Source organism: Orcinus orca, chromosome 21 (genome assembly GCF_937001465.1).
Source record: "Orcinus orca chromosome 21, mOrcOrc1.1, whole genome shotgun sequence".
Lineage (NCBI taxonomy): Eukaryota > Metazoa > Chordata > Mammalia > Artiodactyla > Delphinidae > Orcinus > Orcinus orca.
In genome coordinates this window covers 22,628,544-22,651,517 of record NC_064579.1, presented here as the reverse complement: position 1 = coordinate 22,651,517, position 22,974 = coordinate 22,628,544, and the positions used below count along the sequence as shown (strand labels likewise).

Below are 22,974 nucleotides of genomic sequence, written 5' to 3'. Positions count from 1 at the left end.
GCGGGAGAATCCTCCACCTGTGAAGGTCTGACATTTGCGAAAGGAGGTGGAGAAGGAAGGGGCTGGGAAGAAAGGGCCTCTGCAAATGTAAGAAAGTTTGGCCAGACTGATGGTGGTCCTTCAACCAAAGTCACCCATCAGAGGAATGCGCAAAGGTAGGACCCCGGCCTTGCTCGGTCATTGGCTAGGATCAGCCTGGGAGAAGTGGGGCTTCGGCACCAGCACAGTGGTGGGCCCAGCGGGCAGCAGGGGAACCATGGGTTAACCAGGCTCCCCGCAGCTGGACATCGGAGCCGAGCATTTCTGCGGCAGCCACACCACTTGTTAGGTCCCAGGCCTCATCTGCCACTCTCCCCATCACTCACTTTTTTTGTGGCTACCCTGGCTCTTTGCTGTCCCTCCAAGATCCCGAGCATGTGCCTGCCTCTGAGCTTTCATCCCTGCTGTCCCCTCATCTGGAACTCTTTGCTGTCACATATCTATGTGGCCAGCCCCCTTACTCGCTTCAGGTCTTTGCTTGAATTCTATCTTATCAGAGAGGCGTTTGCAGACCACTCTATATAAAATGGCATTCTCCGCGTTCTGGGAGCCCTTAACCTTTTTCACTTTTTCCATAGAATTTTTTACTACATGACATTATTTGTTTATTTGTCTGTGGCACTTCACAGGAATATCAGTTCCATGAGGGTGGAAACTCTGGCCTGTTTTGTGCATGTGTATCTCCAGTACCTAGAACAGTGTACCTCTGGGCTCACGAAAGGCACTGGATGCTTTTTTTTTTTTTTTTTTTTGGGTTCGCGGGCCTGTCACTATTGTGGCCTCTCCCGTTGCGGAGCACAGGCTCCGGACGCGCTGGCTCAGCGGCCATGGCTCACGGGCCCAGCCGCTCCGCGGCATGTGGGATCCTCCTGGACCGGGGCACGAACCCGTGTCCCCTGCATCAGCAGGCGGACTCTCAACCACTGTGCCACCAGGGAAGCCCACTGGATGCTTTTTGAGTAAAAAATAAATGAAAGATGAACACCTCTCATGTCCACATAGCAAGCACTCTGGGAATATTTATGTAATGGATGAATGAGTCAGGCACTGTTCCAGGAGCTGGGGATACAGCAGTGAACAAGACTCCCCACTATCACAGAGTATACATTCTTTAATAAAAATAAAAGACTGATTATTGGATGCTAGAATGTAATAGATCATTTATGGGAGCAGAGGTATCTTGTCATAAGTCTCTCTGAGCTAACATTAAAGGCACATGCTCTCATAGGAGCCTACCCCAGGAAAGAATGTAACATGGCCATGGGTTGAACAAGCCCAGTGGTCTTTGCTTTCATTCTCATGTTTACATTTCAATTCCAGAAGTCAAGCATTGGTTTTCACTGTGCCTGAAGCATTTCCTCGTGGTGTCTCCTTGTGAAAACGTTAACTGAGCCCAGCTGCAGTGGGGAGATTGCGCAAAGTGAACATTTTCTTAAAATACCAACCCTATTCTAGTTAACAAAATCAAACATCATTCAAGATTTTTGCTCCAAGTAAAGAAGGTCATTTCTTCACCAACTGCCGTTTCTACTCCTCCCAATATTATCTGAAGATCTGGAAACCTATGTTCGATTTGTGTCATCGTGGGCACGTGATGAGAAGCTTCCATCCTGAAGCCACACCTTGGCCTGACCACTCTATGTTTGCTGGTGGTCGCTAGGAGTCCCCTCCGTGGGAGCACAGGCGGGCATCTCTTGTAAGATGTAAAGGGAATTCAAGAGAAGCCACCTGTGAAAAGTGATGTCGAGTAGCTCCAGAGGTTGGAAAATTTAGGAACAATTTAGCTTCAGGGAGAAGCAATTCTGATGAGAAAAGATTCAGGAGAATGTATTACCAATTAAATGGTGGAGACATTTCAAAATAAAGACATCAAACCGCAATTGTGAGATTCATTAGTAATCCACTGGGCCCACTGACAGGGCCATTTTTGCATTTTATTTGTTTCCTTATGTGACAGAGTAGGTACTGATACCATGTAGAAGTCAACATCTGGTCTTATTAACACTTGACTTGAAACTGAATCCACCTAGAAAGACTGATAGGAATCGAAATGACAGGTAAGGTGCTTAAGCAAGCGAATGTATTTGCCATTCTTTTAAAACACTTCATTTCCTGGATTTTCCATCTGTGACCCACCAGGGCGGCTACTCGGCCTGTCAGGCTGTTTCAGAGGTTTGGAACCTAGCAGCTCTGTGTGCCTGGGGGCCAGCAGGCCCTGCGCGGGGAAAGTGGATTGGAGTTGGTATGGTAAACAGTTCCTCCTGGCTACACCAGAGAATTCTTCCCTCGCCGTCCTCCTTTCCCTGCCACGGCTCTACATGGGGGTTATTCCAGTGAAACAAAGGGGGATGGAGTCCATTAGGTTTTTCCCAAAAAAGAATTAAACTTTGTTCCTCAGGTAAACTGGTAGTGAAGGATGTGATTTTAAGTAGAAATTTCTGGCCTAGGCTTCTAATCCCCCAAATCCTACCTCAAGCCAGGCCATTTTCCCCCTTTTAAAAATCATAACTCTGAAACTTAACAGGGCGAGGCGTGGGGGGCAAAAACTACATTCCTGCTTTGAAAAATAAATGTATGGTCGTCTTGCTTCAAATGCTAACCGCAGCCGCAGTGCCCTTTCGGTTCAGTAGCGACGCAGTGAAGAGGGGCATGGATCAGCTAACAACACACTGCCCTCCCCGTGACGTGAGCCAAGGTCAGAAGGTTCGGGGGAAGCAGAGCAGAAGTGGTCACGACAACAGATACGAAAGAGGACCTTGGGCTTCCCTGGTGGCGCAGTGGTTGGGAGTCCACCTGCCGATGCAGGGGACGCGGGTTTGTGCCCCGGTCCGGGAAGATCCCACATGTCGCGGAGCGGCTGGGCCCGTGAGCTGTGGCCGCTGAGCCAGCGCGTCTGGAGCCTGTGCTCCGCAACGGGAGAGGCCACAACAGTGGGAGGCCCGCGTACCGCAAAAAAATAAAATAAAATAAAGAAAGAGGACCTTGCCACAGCATTTGAACTCACTCCTCAGAGCCCTAAACCCCTTCATTTTTTTCAGAAGAGCAACTCGAAACCAGAAAAACTTTGAGGCCAGCGGGTTTAGAAATCACCATAGCCGGACTTGAACCAACATCTCTTGCTTCTAATCCATGACCCTTCTCACGCAGACACCATCAAGAGACAGGGAGGAAGTGATGAGGCCAAGCCCAGATCGGCACATGAACACAGAGAGGAAGGGGGCTCACGTGAGGGGAGAAGTGGTCAGAGTGTGGCCGTGACCTGAAAAACTATAAACTATGGCGAAGTCAAATACAAGGTAATCTTGTTTGGGCAGAAGCACTCTCTTTTTATTTCACGTTATTAAGAAATTCATATTCTCCTGCTGACCACAAAACCACCTGGAGGTGGAAGCTGGGCAAACAGGATACCTTCTGCCTCACACCATGTCGCCCGAGGGGACTGCTGTTTCTGAGAACTGTCCCAGACTCTCAGTTATAAATGGCTTAAACTCCCAAACCTAAAATCTCTTGGGAATGAGATTGAAGTTGTTTTAAGCCACCAGAGCTCTGGATTACTCACCAATTTGGAATTTAGTGAAGAGGTAAACCATAGGAGTTTTAAATTGGGTCTCTACTTGCCTCTTAAAATATTTGACAGAGTTTGCAAAATACTTAATTATACCCATTTCTGCTTTGCATTCCTAAAACCTTTCCTGGGTCGTGTATGGATTGGGGCTGAGGAGAGTCGTAAGGCAATGTCTGACGCAATCTTTGCCACGTCCATTTGGATTTTCCATCTGCTGTGAAACTAAAAAGGTCCCCCTTGATGGCCTAGCAGCAGGGACTTCCTTTCTGTAAGGAGTGAGGGGTGGAATGGGGCAGAGAATAGCTTAAAAGGAAACTGGCTGAGTATTTAGGATAAAGCAGCTTCCAACTAATTTTAAAACAAACACAAAGAGACACTTAACGGAGCTCCTGCTAAGTGTGAGGGTAGATGAGACACTTGAGTGGGAGGGTCCTGCCCTCACCGGGACCACCATGCCCTCCCAGGCCCCCAGAATCAAGTGTACTTACGTGCAGCTAGTCCGAAGCAGCGCCTCGGTGGCCTGGGTCAGTGTCCCAGATGGGGCTTATCAAAAGAAGCCTGTTTAAACCATTCCTCACAACTGTTCAGCCATGGCCATTTGAGATAAGTAGCTAAGTGTCTGAGGTTGAATCCTCTCTTTTGTACTCAACCCCAGAAGCGCTTATTGTTCATATTGTCCATTGAGACACACAAAGGAGGGTTTAAAATCAGAGTTGTCCGTGAGGTTGCCTAGTCTGGAAGAAGCTTGGAAGGGCCGTGACACATGCACTGTGGAGTCTGTGTGTACAGGCGAGTGTCATGTGCGTAATGCAGCTACAAGGTCACTGTCTGAGGGACGGACACTTAGATGGCCACACAGGACAGTGCTGCGCTGAGAGCCACTTCTTTGAAGGCGGGAAGTCCTAACAAGAGCACAGGATTTTGTACTCACAGTCCTGCCATCCTGGGGCTCTGTGAGCTTGAATGAGTAAGTTAAGAGCTCACACATAAAAAGAAACGAAATTGAGTTATTTGTAGTGAGGTGGATGGACCTAGAGTCTGTCCTACAGAGTGAAGTAAGTCAGAAAGAGAAAAACAAATACCATATGCTAACACATATATATGGAATCCAAGAGAAAAAAAAACATGTCATGAAGAACCTAGGGGTAGGACGGCACTAAAGACACAGACCTACTAGAGAATGGACTTGAGGATATGGGGACGGGAAAGGGTAAGCTGGGACGAAGTGAGAGAGTGGCATGGACATATATACACTACCAAACGTAAAATAGATAGCTAGTGGGAAGCAGCCGCATAGCACAGGGAGATCAACTCGGTGCTTTGTGACCACCTAGAGGGGTGGGATAGGGAGGGAGGGAGGGAGATGCAAGAGGGAGGGGATATGGGGATATCTGTATATGTATAGCTGATTCACTTTGTTATAAAGCAGAAACTAACACAACAATGTAAAGCAATTATACTCCAATAAAGATGTTAAAATAAATAAAAATAAGGACATCCAAAAATAAATAATCAAAATTAAAATTAAAAGAAATTTTTAAAAAAGAGCTCACAACCTCGGTTTCCTCATCTATAAAACCAGTATAGGGCTTCCCTGGTGGCGCAGTGGTTGAGAGTCTGCCTGCCGATGCAGGGGACACGGGTTCGTGCCCCAGTCCGGGAGGATCCCACATGCCGCGGAGCGGCTGGGCCCATGAGTCATGGTCACTGGGCCTGCGCGTCTAGAGCCTGTGCTTCGCAACGGGAAAGGCCACAGCAGTGAGAGGCCCACGTACCGCAAAAAGAAAAAACAAAAACCAGGATAACTATGCCCACCTTACATGGTTTCCTGAGGACTGACTGAAACACTATCTGAAAGCACCTGGGACTAGGTGCTTTAGACACATGGATGTAGGAATCCTGCAGACGTTTGGGAAATGTACATCCTGTTCCCTCTTGACTAAATCTGGTGGCTGTAACAAAGGAGGACAATAGGAGTGCTGCAGAGACAGAGGCCTCCATCGTCCTCGCAGACTCTGACTCCACCAACCAGAGGCTGCATGGTGAAGATGCTGAGTGATGGACTGGGCTGGGGGAATGCAGAGGTCCTCGTTCTGGTCTAGGTGACCTCACACAAACTGCATACCCTCCCCAGACTTGAGCTCTCTCATCTGCAGATTTGCCCTTACATAACTCCCAAGGTGATTATAAAGATCGTCTGAAGTTATCAACATTAGAAAGGAAGAAGTAACTGTTTTTATTTGCAGGAAACATGATCTTGTAGATTCTTGTGATGCAGAGAATCCACATAATTCTATCAGAACTAATAAAGAAATTCAGCAAAGCAAGATGCAAGATCAACACCCAGAAATCAGTTGAGTTTTCATACACCACAAATAACATCAAAAAATAAAATGCCTAGAAGTATTTTAAAAGAAGTGCAAGACTTGTGCACTGAAAATTATAAAGCAGTGTGGAAAGAATTTGGAACCTGAATAAGTGGACGTCTCATGTTTATGGATCAAAAGACTTAATATTGTTAAGTTAGCAATATTTCCTAAATTGTTCTATAGATTCAACACAGCACCTAACAAAATCCTACCTGGATTTTTTTTCCAGAAGTTGAAAAGCTCATCCTAAAACTTATTTGGAAATACAAGTGACTCAGAATAGCCAAAACCATCTTCAAAAAGAAGTAAGAAGTGGGAAGACTTACACACCCCTATTTCAAAACTCACTGCAAAGCTACAGCAATTGTGATAGTGTGGTCCTGGCATAAGGATGGACATAGGAAGTAAAACTGAGAGCCCAGGAATAAACTCTAACATTCATGGTCAGTTGATTTCCTACAAAAATATCAAGAAAGGAATAGTTTTTTCAACAAATGGTGCCAGAGCAACTACCTCACACCATACACAAAAATTAGCTCAAAATGTATTGCAGAACTAGATGTAAGAACTAAAAGTATAAAACTTGCAGAAGAAAACACAGGAGTAAATCTTCATGATGTTGGATCAGTCAATTATTTCTTAGATATGACACAAAAAATACACAAAGAAAAGACTGAGATATTGGACTACATCAACATTAAATGCTTTTGTACTTCAAGACACTTCGGGAAAGTGATGACAACCCTCCGCCTGCAAGAAAAATGCTTTCAAATCATATACTCGATAAGAAATATATATCCAAAATATATAAAGAACTCCCAAAACTGATAATAAAAAGACAACCCAATTTTTAAAAATGGATAATAGAATTTGAGTAGACATTTTTCCAAAGAAGTTATCAAATAGCCAATAAGCACATGATGTTAAGCATCTTAGTTCTTAGGGAAATGTAAATCAAAACCACAATGAAATACCCTGTCACTCCCACTCGAATGGCTATAGTAAAAAAGGAAAGACAATGACAAGCGTTATTGAGGATGTAGAAAAATGGGAACCGTCATACAGTGGGAATATAAAATGGTGCAGCCACTTTGGAAAACAGTTTGGCAATTTTCCATGTTAAAGGTAGCATTACCATATGACCCAGCAAGTTCATGCCTAGGTATCTACCCAGGAGGAATGACGACGTATGTCCACACAAAGGCTTGTACACGAATGCTCATAGCAGCCTTATTCATGATAGCTGAAAAGTGGAAATGGCCCAAATGTTCATCAGCTGGTGAATGAATAAACAAAGTGTGGCCTATCCATACAATGGAACGTTTTCTGCCAGTGAAAGGGAATGATGTACTAATACAACACGGATGAACCTCAGAAGCATTGTGCTGCGTGAAAGAAGCCAAATACAAAAGAACACATGGTTCCATTTATATGAAATGTCCAGAAAGGGCAAATCTTTAGAGAAAGGAAGAAGATTAGTGGTTACCTAGGGCTGGAGGTGAAAATGGAGAGCAACTACCCGGCCCAAGTTTTCCTTTTGGGATGATGGAAATATTCTAAAATTATATTGTGGTGATAGTTGCACACCTCCGTAAACATACTAAAAGTCATTGAGTTGTACACTTACAATGGATAGATTTTATGGTATGTAAGTTATACCTCAATAAATCTATTAATAATTTTAAAAGATCACTTGAGAGCACAACTATAGAGATCCACATATAGGACCTCATTAGCATATCAACACTAAGTTACATCCCTCAGATTCCCAGCTACACAGTCGAATACCAGCCCCCAAGTCCTCCAAATGCAGGCTTTACCTACAGTCTTGTCCAGACTTTCCATCTCCCTACTGGTCTCCAAACCCTGCTGCTACATGCAAAGCCCTCTTCTTTTTAATTTTTCTGTTTGATAATACTGTCCATCTCCTATAGAAACTTCTTCTTTCCTTGATTACTCTGACCTTATTTGACTCCTGATTTCCATTTGAGGTCTTTGCTAGAATATTCTGTGATAGGTCTTTACTTCTTCCTTGTCTCCTTTCCTGTCTCTTCTTCTATGTCGTGCTCCCTAAACGTAAGAAGGTCCCCCAAGGTTTCATCTTGATCTCTTTCCCTTCTCTTGACACAATCCTCCCAAGGAGCCTCATCTACTCACATAATTCCCACCTCTATGAGGACAACTCTGAAATCTGTATCTGCAGCCTTCATGGCTAGTAAAGAAATCACCACCAGGTGTCTTGCAAGTGCCCAAAGTATGAGACTTAGATACTGTATTGATATATTTTATTGAAACATTAGCCAGTATATTCCCTTCCATCATGTTTCAAGTAGGTGTCCAGTCCCTTTTGTCTCTGGAGAGCTGATATTACCTGCTGGACACACTCCTTCCTTTGGGACTTTTTATCATCTCAAACTGACCTCATTTAAACACACGGTGAACATGACTTTAAAGGGGAAGGAAGGAAGGAAGGCATATATGCCTTGAGGGAAGCAAGGAAGACAGGAAAACAGGATGGGCTACATAATTCTGGGGACTTGACTCCCAGGCTCCTTCATTCTCACCTTGGATTTGGATGGCCTCTCCCAAACCCACACTACTCAGAAATGTCAGAGTAATCATCTCAAAGCCCACTTCTGCTCTCCAAACGCTCCCCGTTATTCCCACCTCTGCCCCTCGACTTGAGCAACGCCATTCACCCTCTCGGCCCTTCTGCCAGGTTTCAACCTGCCCAAATCCTTCAGGCTTCACTCAACAGCGTCACCTCAGCAAACCTTCCCTCTTCACCACACACCCTTAGAAATGGTCCCCACATACCCTGTGCCTATTCTGTCCTTATTCTGTCCTGGCCTATGACTATTTCTTTCTGCACATACTGAGCTGCTCAGCTTAACTGCAAGCTCATCCAAGACAGAGGCCATGTCCCTTCAGAACAGCACCTCTCACCTAGGAAATGATCATATATCCCCGCATAGGGAACGATCATACACAAATGTACTTTATGAACATACGTCAACATTACATGCTGTTGTAATTACCAAATTCTGTGGTTCAGACAGTAAGGGGTAAAGGAGCCAGCAAATGGATGAAAATGAGATCTCAGAGCGCCATCCAGCTCTGAGATGTTACTATCTGTGGGTCAAGGCCTTGTAAGAGGGGGGACATCTTATTTTGGCTTCAAAGAACAAGATGGGTGGAGGGAAGCAGGGTCCGGGCTGGGGTGGAGGCTTGGGGGTTCCAAGGAGGATGGGAGTAGAGCGCTTCCAGAAGTAATAAGTAGTATAAGCAGAGGGAAGGACTGGGCGTTCTCAGAGAGGCCTCCAACCAAAACAGGGAGGTAAAGAGGTCATTCTGCAAAATTCCATTCCCGCAGGGGTTCCACAACTGGCCAACAGAACCCTGATGATCCCTGTGTTTGAAGGGGAGGAATCAGTCTGTTTCCACTGATGGAAGCTCCTGAGGTGAGATTCACCACACAGCTGGCTAGTCAGTTCAAAAGGCTAGTCAAACAGGTGGCTGAGAATTGAGTAAATAAAGGCATTTTTGTTTCCATTTGATTATTTTAGCTTTTAGCAGCTGTTAACACAGTCTGAGAGTGAAGTCTTTGGACTGTGACTCTCTTATCTGTTCCATCAGCACTTGGTGAGGTCATTTAAGGCTTGTGAAGGACAGCAGCCAGCCCCCGATGAGCAGCCAAGGCCTGGGAAGTGGGGGGGGGGGGCGGAATGGCTGAGCTGAGTCTAAGCACCCTCCACCCCCAACACACACAATCTTCTAGGCGCTTCCACTACCTTCCTGACTGGATCTTTGATGAAATCTACACACAAAGCTTCTTCGAATCCCATCTCCACTTCAGCTTACACATCTCGGGAGGCATCAAGGAGGGTGAGAAAATAGCAAAAGCAAACCAAGCAGGGAAGCCCGGCCGGGAAAGAGTGGAGTGCTCAGAGAGCACAGGCAAAGTGGCCGGCGTGGATAAACAGGCAGGAAGGGTTGGGAAGGATTCCTCGGCTTCCATCCCTGCACATTCGAGGGAGGCCAGACTCTGGCCTGACTCACAGGCCTGTGTTTGGTGAGGTTCTGCCCTTATATAGACGCTGGAGCCGAATCTTACGCCCCAGTCTCTGTTCTGCACAGTGAGACAAATGAATGCACTAGCATTCCTAAAGCATCTTCTGCTTTTCGCATTTTGTAATTCTGAATGTCTCTGGGGGAAACTTTGGATTGGGATGTAGTGGGTTTTGTTACATAGTTCCAAGCTCATTCATACAGTTTTAGCGTTCTGTTTTACACCGACAAATGCACACTAAAATGGACTATGAAAGTCACACACAGAAACGTACAGGGAGGGGTGTCATGTTTTGGTGTGAGGCCAGCTGGCTAAGCTGTGGGGAAATGGGCCAGACTGGGAGTAACCAGAACCTGGAATTAGATCCACCCACAGAGCCCAGCAAAACCGGGAGAGCCTTGGGTGCTGGGAGGTCCAGGACAACAGGCTGAATGTGGCAGGGGTGCTCGTTTGGACCTGGGAAGGAGAAGCACAGCCCACGTGAGGATGAAGGAGGGGACTCAGAAGCCTACAGAGTATGGCCGGAGGAATCCAGAATCCAGTGTCGACACAGCAGTTTGTTAGAAAATAGTGGGACCTCAGCTGATGAGGTTCAGCGCCAAAACTCCAGAGACTTAGAAGACAGATAAATACTATAAGATTTCCACCATGGGATCGAATGCAAGCCTAGTTCCTGGCACCGAACCAAAGAAGTGCAACAGACACGAATCAACTGTCTCTTCTGAGCAAGCTCTGGGCCCAGATGCTTTGACTGCCCGCGTTCCATTACACTCGCTGTGAGTGAGTGTAGACCAGCAGCAGGGTAGATTGCCATGCGGATGGCCTCGCCTACAGTCGGCGGAAGGCCTTCAGAGGCTGGACCCAAGGTGGGCTCTGGTCGACTGTCTCCAGTCCCCGGAGGGAAGCCCCTGACTCCCTGCCCACGCTCTTTCTGCTCGAGCAGGGCTTGCCAACCTGCTGCCCGTCAGACATTTGTGTTCGGCAACCTGGGGTGAACAGACAAGGCTGCTCTCCCCAAGGGGATGGGGCGGGGGACCGGGCCCCCGAGCACACCTGTAACCCTCTCATGGCCCACAGCACACAGGTGAGGATGCTCTGCTGCAGACGCTTACGTGAGTTCTCCCAATGACCGCGTCTGTCCTCCTGACTCAGACCTGGCACCACAGGAGCACTCACTCTTAAAGGCGGGCGCCCAGGGGAAGCTGCTTCAGCAGGGGGGTGAAGGCTCGGCATTCCCCTCACCACAGGCCCGTCTGTGATTGCAGCCTGGGCAACCCTTCGCCCAGATGCGTCTGCCCCTCGTGGCTCTGTGACCTGCCTGTCAAGCCCTTGCCCCTCTCCTCGCTCCGGAAAGCGCCAAAGGCAGGAGTAGGTTCCGATCGAGCACAAGATGTGACGCGAGCCGAATGCTGCATACAGGACGCAGCGGAGTCCCGGGCCTGCCCGGGGTCCTCGCCCAGGAGACCGTGGACACAATGGCCTTATTCACGGACGGGGACTCTGAAACCCCAGTAGGTGCTGTCTAAAGTGTCTCTGAAATAAATGTTAACATGCTGACTCAGGCTCCCTCTGAATCCATTCTAAATGTTCTTTAACCCGTTTGTGGCGTAGCACTGATGATGAAGCAGGTCCTGAGAGCAGCCTTGGCAGGAAGCCTGTGGTCCCACCAATCAGCAGTGGGGAGAGGGGAGAGGGAGTGAGACAGGAGACCAGCCTGGTATGGAGACCACCTGGTTCCAGGAAGGGAACCTCCTAAAAGAGGGTTTGCTGTGCTTATAATCAAAGACTTTCACCACAGCTCTGCCCGCCAGCCTCTCCGTCCCCTCCTGCAGGGAGTGCGTTTCATTTCCAGCAGCCGAATGAACACCCTGCCATCACCGTGGAAGCCAAGAGAAACATACTTTTTGAAAAGTGGCCCTTCAATGTCGAGAGGTCTGATGGCGAGAGCTGAAATAATGACATGCCAGGAGAGATTATTTTCGTAAATTCTTGGAACGCGCTTTTTTCTCCGGGCTTGAGCCGGTGAGTGGCCCTCACGGCTTCTGTCGCCCGACACCTCACACACCCAGCCGCTTTCTGCAGGCGGCTTACTCAGGACCCATGACACGCACCATAGCTTTAAGTGGAAACGTGAAATCTCTGGGAAGTAAGTGACAAAATTGAGGCAAGAGTTCATGCAGATGAGGAGACAGATTTAATTGTGTGTTTGTGAGAAATGTCCTCTACCAGCCGTGGGGCAAGCAGAGAGAAAAGAAGTCCATATACTGGGGTCCACTGGAACCCACAGGAGAAATTTCTCTCCTTGACCCCCATGATTATTCTACATGTTTCTGGAACTCTCCTTTAAGAGGTTGTCTCTGATCCCCTCAAGGGCCAACTTCAGGTGAATATCCTAATCCAACCTGAAATCTATTCTGATGAAAATTTACTTCGTCAAATAAACAGCCGTCCAAACTTTCCCATCTTTGCTCATAGGAGCCCCAGACTTCTGAATTTCTTGTAGGCTTGGAATTGATTCAGGTTCCCTTCTTTTCAGCTCTTCCATGTTCACTCACTACCCAATCAGCAAGTTCTGCCTCGAGGGCGCTCCTCAAATTCAACTCTTCACTTATAGCCCATCAGAAAGAATAGATGCTCCAACGTTTGAAGTAGAAAAAAAGGAAAGGCGGAGCCTACTGAATTATCTTCAATTTAGCCTTCAAAGCCTTCTATCAATTGCATGCCTTTTTTCTCTTTTTATAAAACAAATTCACCTCTCTCTCTCTAACCCTCTACCCTGTACCGGGGATGGTGAATGGGTTTAGCACCCTTCCCTCTGTCTTGTTAATGTGTCTCTGACTATTTCTCTGACTGTACTTGTGCCATGTCCCTCATCAGAGTCTTTATAGATTTTTTTTTTTAAGATCTGGCCCTAAATTTATCTCCACTAAAAATCTTTCCAGTCATCTTTCAATGTTTATTCCTAGATCCACCTTTTCCATGGAACTGTTCAAGACCATTATAACTCCCAATAAGACCTGTCTCCCTGAGTTGCAGACACTTAATCTCTATGCCATTTGTTTAAATTAATGCCTACGAGTTTCTTATAAAATGCACCTAATATCCATTCAGCGCATAAAAGTTAAATATATTCCCGCCACCTCTATGTGAGGATTATATATCCTGAACTATTGGCATCAAGCTTGGTGATATGATTTGCTTTGGCCAATGAAACGGGAGTAGATGTGACTTGTGCCACCTCTGAGCAGAACTTTTAAACATCATTACACTGTTCGCCATTTTCCCTTTTCCCTCTGCCATGCAAGAAGCACGTCTCATTTAGAAGTGGCTTTTTCAGCCTGTGTCTCAAAATGAAGAGGAAATGGGGCAGTTAATCCTTAAAGTCCATGCACATGAGTGAAAAAAAAAAATCTTAGTTGTGGCAAGCCTCTGACAGAGCTTGTCACTGCAACATGACTTAGCCTAATCTTATTGGTCAAGTGGGTAAGATGTACAATTTTTATAACGGTGGTTTTACACACAGTTTCTCATTCTGTCCTCACAACAAGCCTATTGGGTAAGTTTTACTTTCTCCATTCTACTGCTAAATAATATTAAAACTCAAAAGCACTTCAAATCCTGCAAGTCAGAAAGTGAGAGAATGGATGAAATTAGATCTTTGGCAGCAAATCCATAGCTCTTTCCACTATACCATGTACTGTGGGTTGAACTGTGTTCTCTAAAGAGTTATGTTGAAGTTCTGTCCCTCAGCACCTGTGAGTGAGACCTTATTTAGACACAAGGTCTTTGCAGATGTAATCAAGTTAAGATGAGGTCACGAGGACGGGCCCTAATCCCTAATCCCATATGACTGGTGTCCTTATAAGAAGGGACACACAGGGAGAACGCCATGACAGTGAAGGCAGAGACTGGAGTGACACTTCGATGCAATCTACAAACCAAAAATACCAAGGACTGCTGGCAATGCAAGAAAGCTGAGAGAATGGCATGGAACAGATGCTGCCCTAGAGCCTTCAGAGGGAGCGTGGCCCTGCTGGCACCTTGAGTTCAGACGACTGGCTTCCAGAACTATGAAGGAATAATTTCTATTATTTTAGGTCACCACATTTGTGGTAATTTGTTACAGCAGCCCTAGGAAACCAAACACCGTGACCACCTCAATTTCAGGGCATAAACCATCAGGAATTCTCAGGAAGTAGGTCTGGGGGTGGAAGTGGTGTGGCTAAAGAAGGCTTCATTCTTCCATCGGCTGCCCCGTGGCCCCCATCCTGCCTGTGTTAGTTTCCAAGAGCTGTCGTAACAAAGTACCACGGACCAGGTGACTTGAACAACAGAACTTTATTTTTCACAATTCTGGGGGCTAGAAGTCCAAAATCAAGGCGTCATCAGGGTTGGTCTTTTCTACAGCCCTCTCTCGTTGGCTTTGTAGATGGCCACCTTCTCCCTGTGTCTGCATGTGGTTTTCCTTTGGTGCCCATCTGTGTCCTAATCTCCTCTTCTTATCAGGACATCAGCTATGTTGCATTAGAGCCCACCCTAACAGCTCCATTTAACTTAATTGCCATTTTAAAGACCCTATCTCCAAATGCAGTCACATTCTGAGGCACTGGGGGAGAGGACTTCAAGATACACATTTGTGTGTTGGACAAGGAAGACACGATTCAGCCCATAAACCATTTCCTGTTTTCAAATATCTAAGGAGCCTCTCATGAGCCTTAAGCAATGTGGAGTGGAGACCGAGAGCACAAGACCGTCTGACCCTTTAAGTCGCCAGACCCATCCCCGGGCCTCACAGCCAAGACCACACAAAACGTGGCCTTCGCTGCCCTCTCACAGTTGTTCTCACGGTTCTGAACCATTCGCCTCGTCCGTGCTTCACTGATGCCTCCGCCTCCTTGGCTTCGGCAGTCTTGGCTGGAGTTAGGCTCTGTTTAGGGCTATGCTGATGACTAGTGTATTGCTGTACCCCCTACACCCCAGGCCCTTGAGGCCCAGCACCCTCCTCATGGGTGACTCTCCTTTCAGCCCTCTTGCAGCCCCTGACCTTATAGTCAAAATGTAAAACAAAACTGATAGACATGCTTTGAGGTTATATAAGATTATTAGGCATAAATGGTAATCGGTTCACCTAAATATCTGTTCATTGCTTTCACAAGGCAAAGCATAATTTCAGTCTTTTCCTCTGCCTGCTAGTTTAGTAGTATCTAAAATCAAAATAATAATCAAGTTCCCTGAAACTCTGAACGCTTTGATCATTATTATAATGCTTCTTCACTAGGATAAATTTTGTTTGAAGACAGAGCATGACAAGTGAAGAGAGGGTGGCCAGGGAAGGAGTATCCACTGCAGTGACTTTGGGGAAGAGATCTAAAAAAAGCAACAGAGCAAGAATTCCCTGGCGGTCCAGTGGTTAGGACTTGGTGCTTTTACTGCCGAGGGCGCGGGTTCAATCCCTGGTCAGGGAACTAAGATCCCTCAAACTTTGGGTCTTTCTGGGGAAAAGCATTCCAGACAGAAGGAACAGCAAGTTCAGGTGTCCTGGGATGGCCACCTGCCTGGAACAGGTGAGGAAAAAAGGGAAGAAATGGTGGGGAATGAGGCTGGAAAGGGCTGGGTGACCTGGGGCCAGTTCTGTAAGAGCCTGAATCTACTGGAGCATCTGAACAGAGGAGTGACACCATCGGGCATGTGTTTTAAGAGGACTAGTCTGGTACGCATATGAGACAAACTGTAGGGCAGAGAGGGTGGGGCACCAGGAGCTGCTGGGAAGCTCTAGGCTCCCGAGGGTGCGCCCTCTGGTCAGGGCCCCAGGGATGGAGGCAGGAGAAGCAGAGGCTCTGCGATCCATCCTGAAAGCAGAGCCGACTCAGCTGCGGGAGAAAAGGTGGTGAGGAAGATGGGGAGGGGCCGACAGAAGGGACCGGAGGAATCAGTGAGATAGGAGGAAACAGAGAGAGGAGGGCGTCCTGGAACTGAGGGCGCTATCAGGAAGGAGGCCATCAAAGCAGAGGACTGACCCTTGATGACCAGGAGGCCGCTGCTGAAAACCAAAGCATGACAGGGTTTTGCAGGAGAGAGAGTAAGCGGGGAGCAGTGGGCACCCCAGACAGAGGCATCTAACTCCAAGGAAGCCAAGCCCTGGGCTGAACAGCCCCGAGCAGATGCTGATCCAGGGGGAGGAGAGGCCAGGGTGCCCTGGAGAGGGGCCGTGTCCATGCTGCTTGTGCTGTGGGCGTGCAGAGGCCGCCACAAGTGAAACTGAACTCTCCAGAAGGCTGACGATGTGGGCTTTTTTTCAAAACATGATTTCTCGAGTACTTTCTGCATTGATTTCCTTTGGTCCAAGTGACAGCCGGTTTTAATTTAAATCGGCTATTTTCTTAAAGGCAAGGGAAAGCTTGCCTTACCCGGCAATCCCTCACTCCAGAATGTGAGGCCTTGATATCTGGGAAGAATTTGCTTCACGTGTCATTTCTAGGAGGGCGGTCAGGACTGCCATCGGCACAGATACTAATTCTAAGCAGTTAACGCCCTTGGTTTTGCTTTGATTCCACCAGAGGATTAATCAAGTGTCTTCATCCAGGCTCTGGCTGCTTCCCGGACTGGTCATAAGGAGACCTCTGTCCTGGGTCCCAGGTCATACACAAAACCTTCTGGGCACGCCAGGACTCGGGTTGGGGCCCTGCTGGTTGCTGTGTGAGAATTGGCCTCCGAGGCCTGCCCTCCAACCTCAGCCCTGCTACTGAGGTTCTTAGGTGTCTGCAGTGAAGCACGCAGTCTCCCTGCACTTCATTTACCAGCTTCTAAATGTTAACATGATAATAACACACTGTATAGCAAACAACTCAGGATATGTTCATCTCCTGGCAGATTATGTTCAGGAAGATTAAATTCTAGACCAGCTTCCCTGTTACTCAGGACATTTCTGGGCCACCTTCCACAAACACTTAATCAGAAGTGCTCAAGAGTTACAAACAACTGTTGCCATTGGCTTTGGCAAAATGATGCTACCTCATGCTGCCTCAAAACACACCCAATGTTTTCTCTTATGCGTGATCTGCATTGAACAAATCACTGCTTTTTGTCCGTGGATGTTATGTTAAACTTTACTTAAATCAAATGGGGATTTACCTCAAAGAGAATAATTTTACAAAAAGATCCACAGTTAAAGATTAAAACAGGGCTTCCTTGGTGGCGCAGTGGTTCAGAGTCTGCCTGCCGATGTAGGGGACACGGGTTCGTGCCCCGGTCTGGGAAGATCCCACATGCCACGGAGCGGCTGGGCCCGTGAGCCATGGCCACTGAGCCTGCGCGTCCGGAGCCCGTGCTCTGCAACAGGAGAGGCCACAACAGTGAGAGGCCCGCATACAGCAAAAAAAAAAAAAAAAAAAAAAAAAAAAAAAGATTAAAACAGGGCTTCCTTGGTGGCGAGGTGGTTAAGAATCTGCCTGCCAATGCAGGGGACACGGGTTCGAGCCCTGGTCTGGGAAGATCCCACATGCCGCGGAGCAACTGGGCCCGTGAGCCACAACTACTGAGCCTGCGCTTCTGGAGCCTGTGCTTGGCAACAAGAGAGCCCGCGACAGTGAGAGGCCCGCGCACCGCGATGAAGGGTGGCCCCCGCTCGCCGCAACTAGAGAGAGCCCTCGCACAGAAACGAAGACCCAACACAGCGAAAAATAAACAAATTAATTAATAAGATTAAAACAGAAAGCTTCCCCATAGAAGTTACACTGTGGTTATATTTTAACTAAAATTAAGTTGATCTACAGACAGCTCTTCAGACAAAGAGCTTATGCATCAAGTAAGATATTATGATAAACGCCACGCCTGGGGCTGTTTATTCCAGCCTTCAGAATGCTCTCACACGCTACTCTGACTGGAAGAAAATCCTCCTCTCTTCTGGTCTTGCACAGCGTATTAGGAAACTACCCATTGGTCCTTTGTGTAGCAGTCTGCTAGGGCTGCCCTAACAAAGTACCACCGACTGAGTGGCCCAACAACAGAAACTGGTGTCTTGCAGTTCTGGAGGCTGGAAATCTGAGATCAAGGAGTCGGCAGGTCTGGTTTCTGGTGAGACCTCTCTCCTTGGCTTGCAGGTGGCAGCCTTCACACTGTCCTCATGAGGTCTCTTCTCTGTGAACGTTGATCCCCGATGTCTCTTCCTCTTCTTAAAAGAGCATCAGCCATAGCGGAGTAGGGCCCCACTCTAACAGCATCATTTAACTTAATCACCTCTTTAAACACCATGTCCTTAAATATGGTTACATTCTGATGTACTGGGGGTTGGGATTTCAACACATGAATTTTGGAGGGACACCATTCGGCCCTTGCTACTCATTTGGGATATTAGTAGGTATATGATGTGTCTTTCCTGCTCAACTTGAATGTAGGCTCCCTGGGTGAATGGCCCTGTTTTAAGATTCTATGTGTTCCCAGTAATCAATTGTCTGATGGATTTTCTTTTTTGCAGGGGGGCGGGGTGCCAGGCCGCACAGCTTGTGGGATCTTAGTTCCCCGACCAGGGACTGAACCCAGGCCCTGGTCAGTGAAAGCGTGGAGTCCTAACCACTGGACCGCCAGGGAATTCCCCTGATGGATCTTCTTGATCACTATTGGAATTGTGTTCACATCTGTCCTGATGCAAACACATTTTGAAGGAAAAAAAAATCAGTCACAGTGGCTTCATGTCAATGATTGGGCTAGATGATTTCCAAGGTTCCTCACAAATCCTGTGACTGTTCATTGCCCATCACCATCCACGTGGCTTCCCATGGAATTCTCCTCTCTAAAGATCAGTCATGTGCTTAATTTCTAATACGTAGGCCTCCCAAGAGGTGCCAGTCCTAACTTTTTCTAATTTCATGTCTGCTTCTGGCAACACCTGAGATTCTGGCCGGATTAGGACCCAGAAGCTGAGGAAACTGAGGTTCAGGGCAGTGCGATGGCTTGCCCATCCCGACCCTGCAAGGACTCCAACCAAGTTCTCCCAGCTCCCAGGCCAAGTTCTTTCTAATAACCCTTCATTCCTCATTATGAAAAGAGAAGAACACCAAGGGCTTTATGGCTTATGGGCAATAATTCATGTAAGGAATTGAGATCACAGTCTGTCTTATAAATTCTGAGGAACCTTAAGACAGCATACCTTTTAGTACCGAAAGGATCTAGCATGATTCTTTCGTTGGTTCACAAAATGTTCATATGCTCAAACCATATGTTTAACTACTATTCCCAATGGATAGATCCTTCCTTATATGAAAAAACGAGGAATTTTTCAACATCAGGTGGAAAAAGAAGCATAGATATTGGGGGAAATAGTCTAGATTTCACGCTGAGTCAGTTCCAGGGCAGTGGAGGTGGCAGCAACCTGATGGCCAGGCCACCCCAGCCCACAATCCCACTCCAAGCCTTTACGTCCACTCAGTAGATACAAGTCACACCCAAAGACACTGGCACATGAACATGAGTCTTGCTGGACACATCCTATATACAACATTGCTTCTATCAAAGCGAAAAAGCCAACTTAAGCACCAAGCGAGCTTTCAAGTCAGATCCTACATTTTACCATCAAAACCTCTAAGGGCGTAAGCCGTATGCAGAGCCTGTGGCTTTCTCGGGCTAGACTCAGTTTGAAAGTAAAGGTAAGATCTTTGTCAAACATTCACGGGGCCTGCACTGCCCCACCACGAGAAGGGCCCTTCTGTCGTGCCTAGACCAGAGAAAATACCCACAGCCTGACAAGACAGTGTCTGCGTGACTAAGGCTTTGTGCAAATTAGTCCTTGTGCTGATATCAGGAACATGGATCTGACAGACAAAGGGCCGAGTCACTGGCTGCGTTTCTCCGTGGAGACCGTAATGGTCCCTTTTTGCTTGCTGGAGTCTGACTTGCTAAAACGGATTTTGTTCCTCTTCCACTGAGACTGAGAAAAGTGCACGTGGCAGTCTGTGAATCGAGCCTCGCAGCAGGGCTCTGAGAGACAACTGGTGCCGGGGTGGCTGCAGGTGTGAAACTCCCCGGACAGTGCTGAAGTCGGCCTGTGACACACAATAACCTCTATGTGCGGCCCGCAAACGGCTTCCCTGCAAGGGCAGATCCGTGCCAAGGGAGGACGAGGAGACTTTTGTTCATCTTCTTTATCTGAGAGATGCTGATTGTTTGTCTGTTGGGGGAGATTTTTGAAAATGAGCAGATAAATTCCTTGCTGTGTGCCGTCTGGCCTTTTTTTTTTTTTTTTTTGCTCTCCATGCCTTTATTTCTGATTCTCCAAAATCTCTTTCCCCATTAATTTTATGGCATTTTTATGTACACATGCATACAGTATCCACGTATGAAGTCAGAGATAGCAATTTGTCTTTCCAGGATCCTTGGGCTTTGCTGTCCTGTGAAGATCCATAATGAGATACAAGAGTTCTCATCCCCTTCCTGTTAACAGAATTTACAGTTTTCCCTGCGCTCAGAGCACATAGCTAAGTCCTACATGAGCATTAATAGCAGTGCATTCTTACCAGCCTCCCTGGACAGCTTGCTAAATTCCTTCTGAGCGCCTCTCGCTGGCCCTTACAAAGGTTAGCTGATAAACAAACCGGAAGCTAGGAGTCTCACTGTGTGAGCACAGATAGAGGATCAAATTCGTGGAATCACATTTGGCGTGCTAGCAATCCCAGATGGAGGTCATTTTTAGGCAGAAGTCTGCTTTTCCAAACCCAGGCACAGTCTGGGTTAGCTGGGGGGTTGGATTTTGTTTTGTTAACAGATGCTAGAAGTTAAAAATGGGAATCTGAACTACACATCAATTTTTTCTTCTCCGTGTCATTTTACCTGGCCCCAAAGGGCAAAAGAAGGAGCAAGTAGCATTGCTAAGTAATACTTCAGGATATGACCTGAAAACTCCCTCCGAGTCCTCCAGGAATCCCACATGTAACTTTCATAATCTAGCACATTGACAAACAAGCCAGAACAGCTCCAGGATGACAGATGACTGCAGGGCAAAGGGGACAGAAGGAATTTGATACAAATGAAGACCTGTTGACTTTTTAAATTTGAACTTAGAAAATACGGAGTAGGCCAGAATTTTTTATTTGTAAAACAAATAACCACTTTAACAATCATCTATTCATGTAGTTCTCTGTTCTCCACACTGAGAATCCAAAACAGGTCCTGGGAATAACTTTTGGAAAACAACACACCCATGAAAAAAAAAATCTCAGCCAAGAACACACACTTCCTGTCTATCTCTGGGGTCCCAAAGGATGAGGGAAACCTGAGCATTTCCATGAGACTCTAATGCCAGGAGCTCACTGCTACTGTTGGACTCCAGCCCACCCCTCCCCGCCCGGAGGAGGACACGGTACTCACCAGTCATTAGGCTGTAGTAATTGGGGTACGAGAGACTGGGAAAGTCTGGGGTCAAGTAATCCGCTTTCACCCCCCTGCTCACAATCTCCCTGAAACCAGGCAAGGACTCCAGGACCTCATCACTGATGTAGTCAGAGCGAAAACCATCCAGCAGAAACACCAGGAGCTTCCGGCGGGCCGGGGCTGGCTGTGCCAGGCTGAGAACAAGGGCCAGCAGGAGCGCCCCGAGCTTCTCTGCCATGCTGCCAGGAGCCTGCCTGAGCACGGCTGGCACAGCCGTCCCTTTGCAGAGACTGAGGATGGAGAATCTGTAGCTATTCTCTCTTCTAGGGGCTGGACCTTGACTGCTGGCCTTCCTGAGCCAAGTTCACTTTCAGAATTTAAAGGTACAGCACCCCCTTTTAAAAACATCTATGCTCACCCTTTACTAGAAAGTCCGGAGATCGACCCCTTCGGAGAAGCCAGGTTCCCAAACAACCCAGAATTAACACCAGGGGAGAGAGTGCAACCTTATTATGTGGGCCGAATGTTCCAGAAATACAAGCGCCCACAGAGAGGTGGAATTTGAGAAGATGACAGAAGTTAGCACTAACTTTGCAGTTGGGCTAACCAAACGAGGAGGCAAGGAAAAGGGTGATCTCTTGGTTTGCTGCCATCCCACACCTCTGCCCAATTTAACCTCTCTCACTGACTTTTTCGCTTACAATTTAGTAACGCAAACCTCTTAACTCGGGATGTAAACAAGAGACCATAAAATTCATCTTGGGCATATCTGTGGACTTTTCAGCAGGGCCTCCATCTTCATAGCATTTAAAAACAAATTATTTGTCTATGTCTCAGCCACTTCTTCTTTTCGTATGCATCTCTATACAGCGCTTATTGTTTTACTTTTCAAGTTGCCCGTGTCCAAACCCAGCTGTAGGAGGCGATGCCTCTCAGCAGAGCCATAGAGCCAGAAAGTTCCACAACTGAACAACAGACTTGGGGGTCATCATGGCAGATTGGTCTGAGGTAGCACTGCCCAAGAGGGCAGCAATCAGACAGAGAGCTGGAGGACGAGAGTTTGAGATGGACAAGCACAGCTAGAGATAACCAGGAGGCTTCATGCCAGGAAGGACCAGGCAGAGGAGGGACTGGGAGGCCGACCGGGAGGTCGGTAAGGGCAGCAAACACAGGTGGGTCAGGAGACAAAGCACTAAGTCCAGATGGCTGCGGTTCCCTAGGCTGGGTCTTTCATTTGGCAGAAAATTAAGTATAAAGGCTTATAAAATGTGTATGGCCCATAGCAAGTCCTTAACAAATGCTAACTATTATCAGCATTGTAACGTTGCTTGGATCCTGGTGAAACTTGCAAGGCCCTGGGCAAAGCTTCACAGGGACTGAAGGCGGTCAGACACCAGCCGCTCTGATCTTAATCAATTCTACAGTGGCTGTCACCCTACCTCCGCCCTCTGCCTGTGCCTTGTCTTCTTATCCTGTTCTATTGCATTTAGAGTCAAGCCCTCACATGAGACCACTGGTCACGTTCTACATTGTGCTGGGGAAAAAAAAAAAAAAAACACCTTGGCCAAATT

The 22,974-nt window shown here is 47.2% G+C and overlaps 1 protein-coding gene across 3 annotated transcripts in view; it reads right to left on the bottom strand.

Moving 5' to 3' along the window:
- The window catches only part of ENPP6 (ectonucleotide pyrophosphatase/phosphodiesterase 6), a 100,275-nt gene that overhangs the window by 75,416 nt on the left and 1,885 nt on the right, over positions 1 to 22,974 (bottom strand). The window contains exon 1 of one of the 3 annotated variants that reach the window (XM_004281739.3): positions 21,401 to 21,737. The exons of 1 other annotated variant lie outside the window; for it this stretch is intronic. In XM_004281739.3, coding sequence (XP_004281787.1) covers positions 21,401 to 21,641 — 241 coding nt within the window. In that variant the 5' untranslated portion in view covers positions 21,642 to 21,737. Of the gene's footprint in view, positions 1 to 21,400; positions 21,738 to 22,974 lie in introns of those variants that run through there. One more of the 3 variants, XM_049704170.1, reaches the window with a different exon arrangement.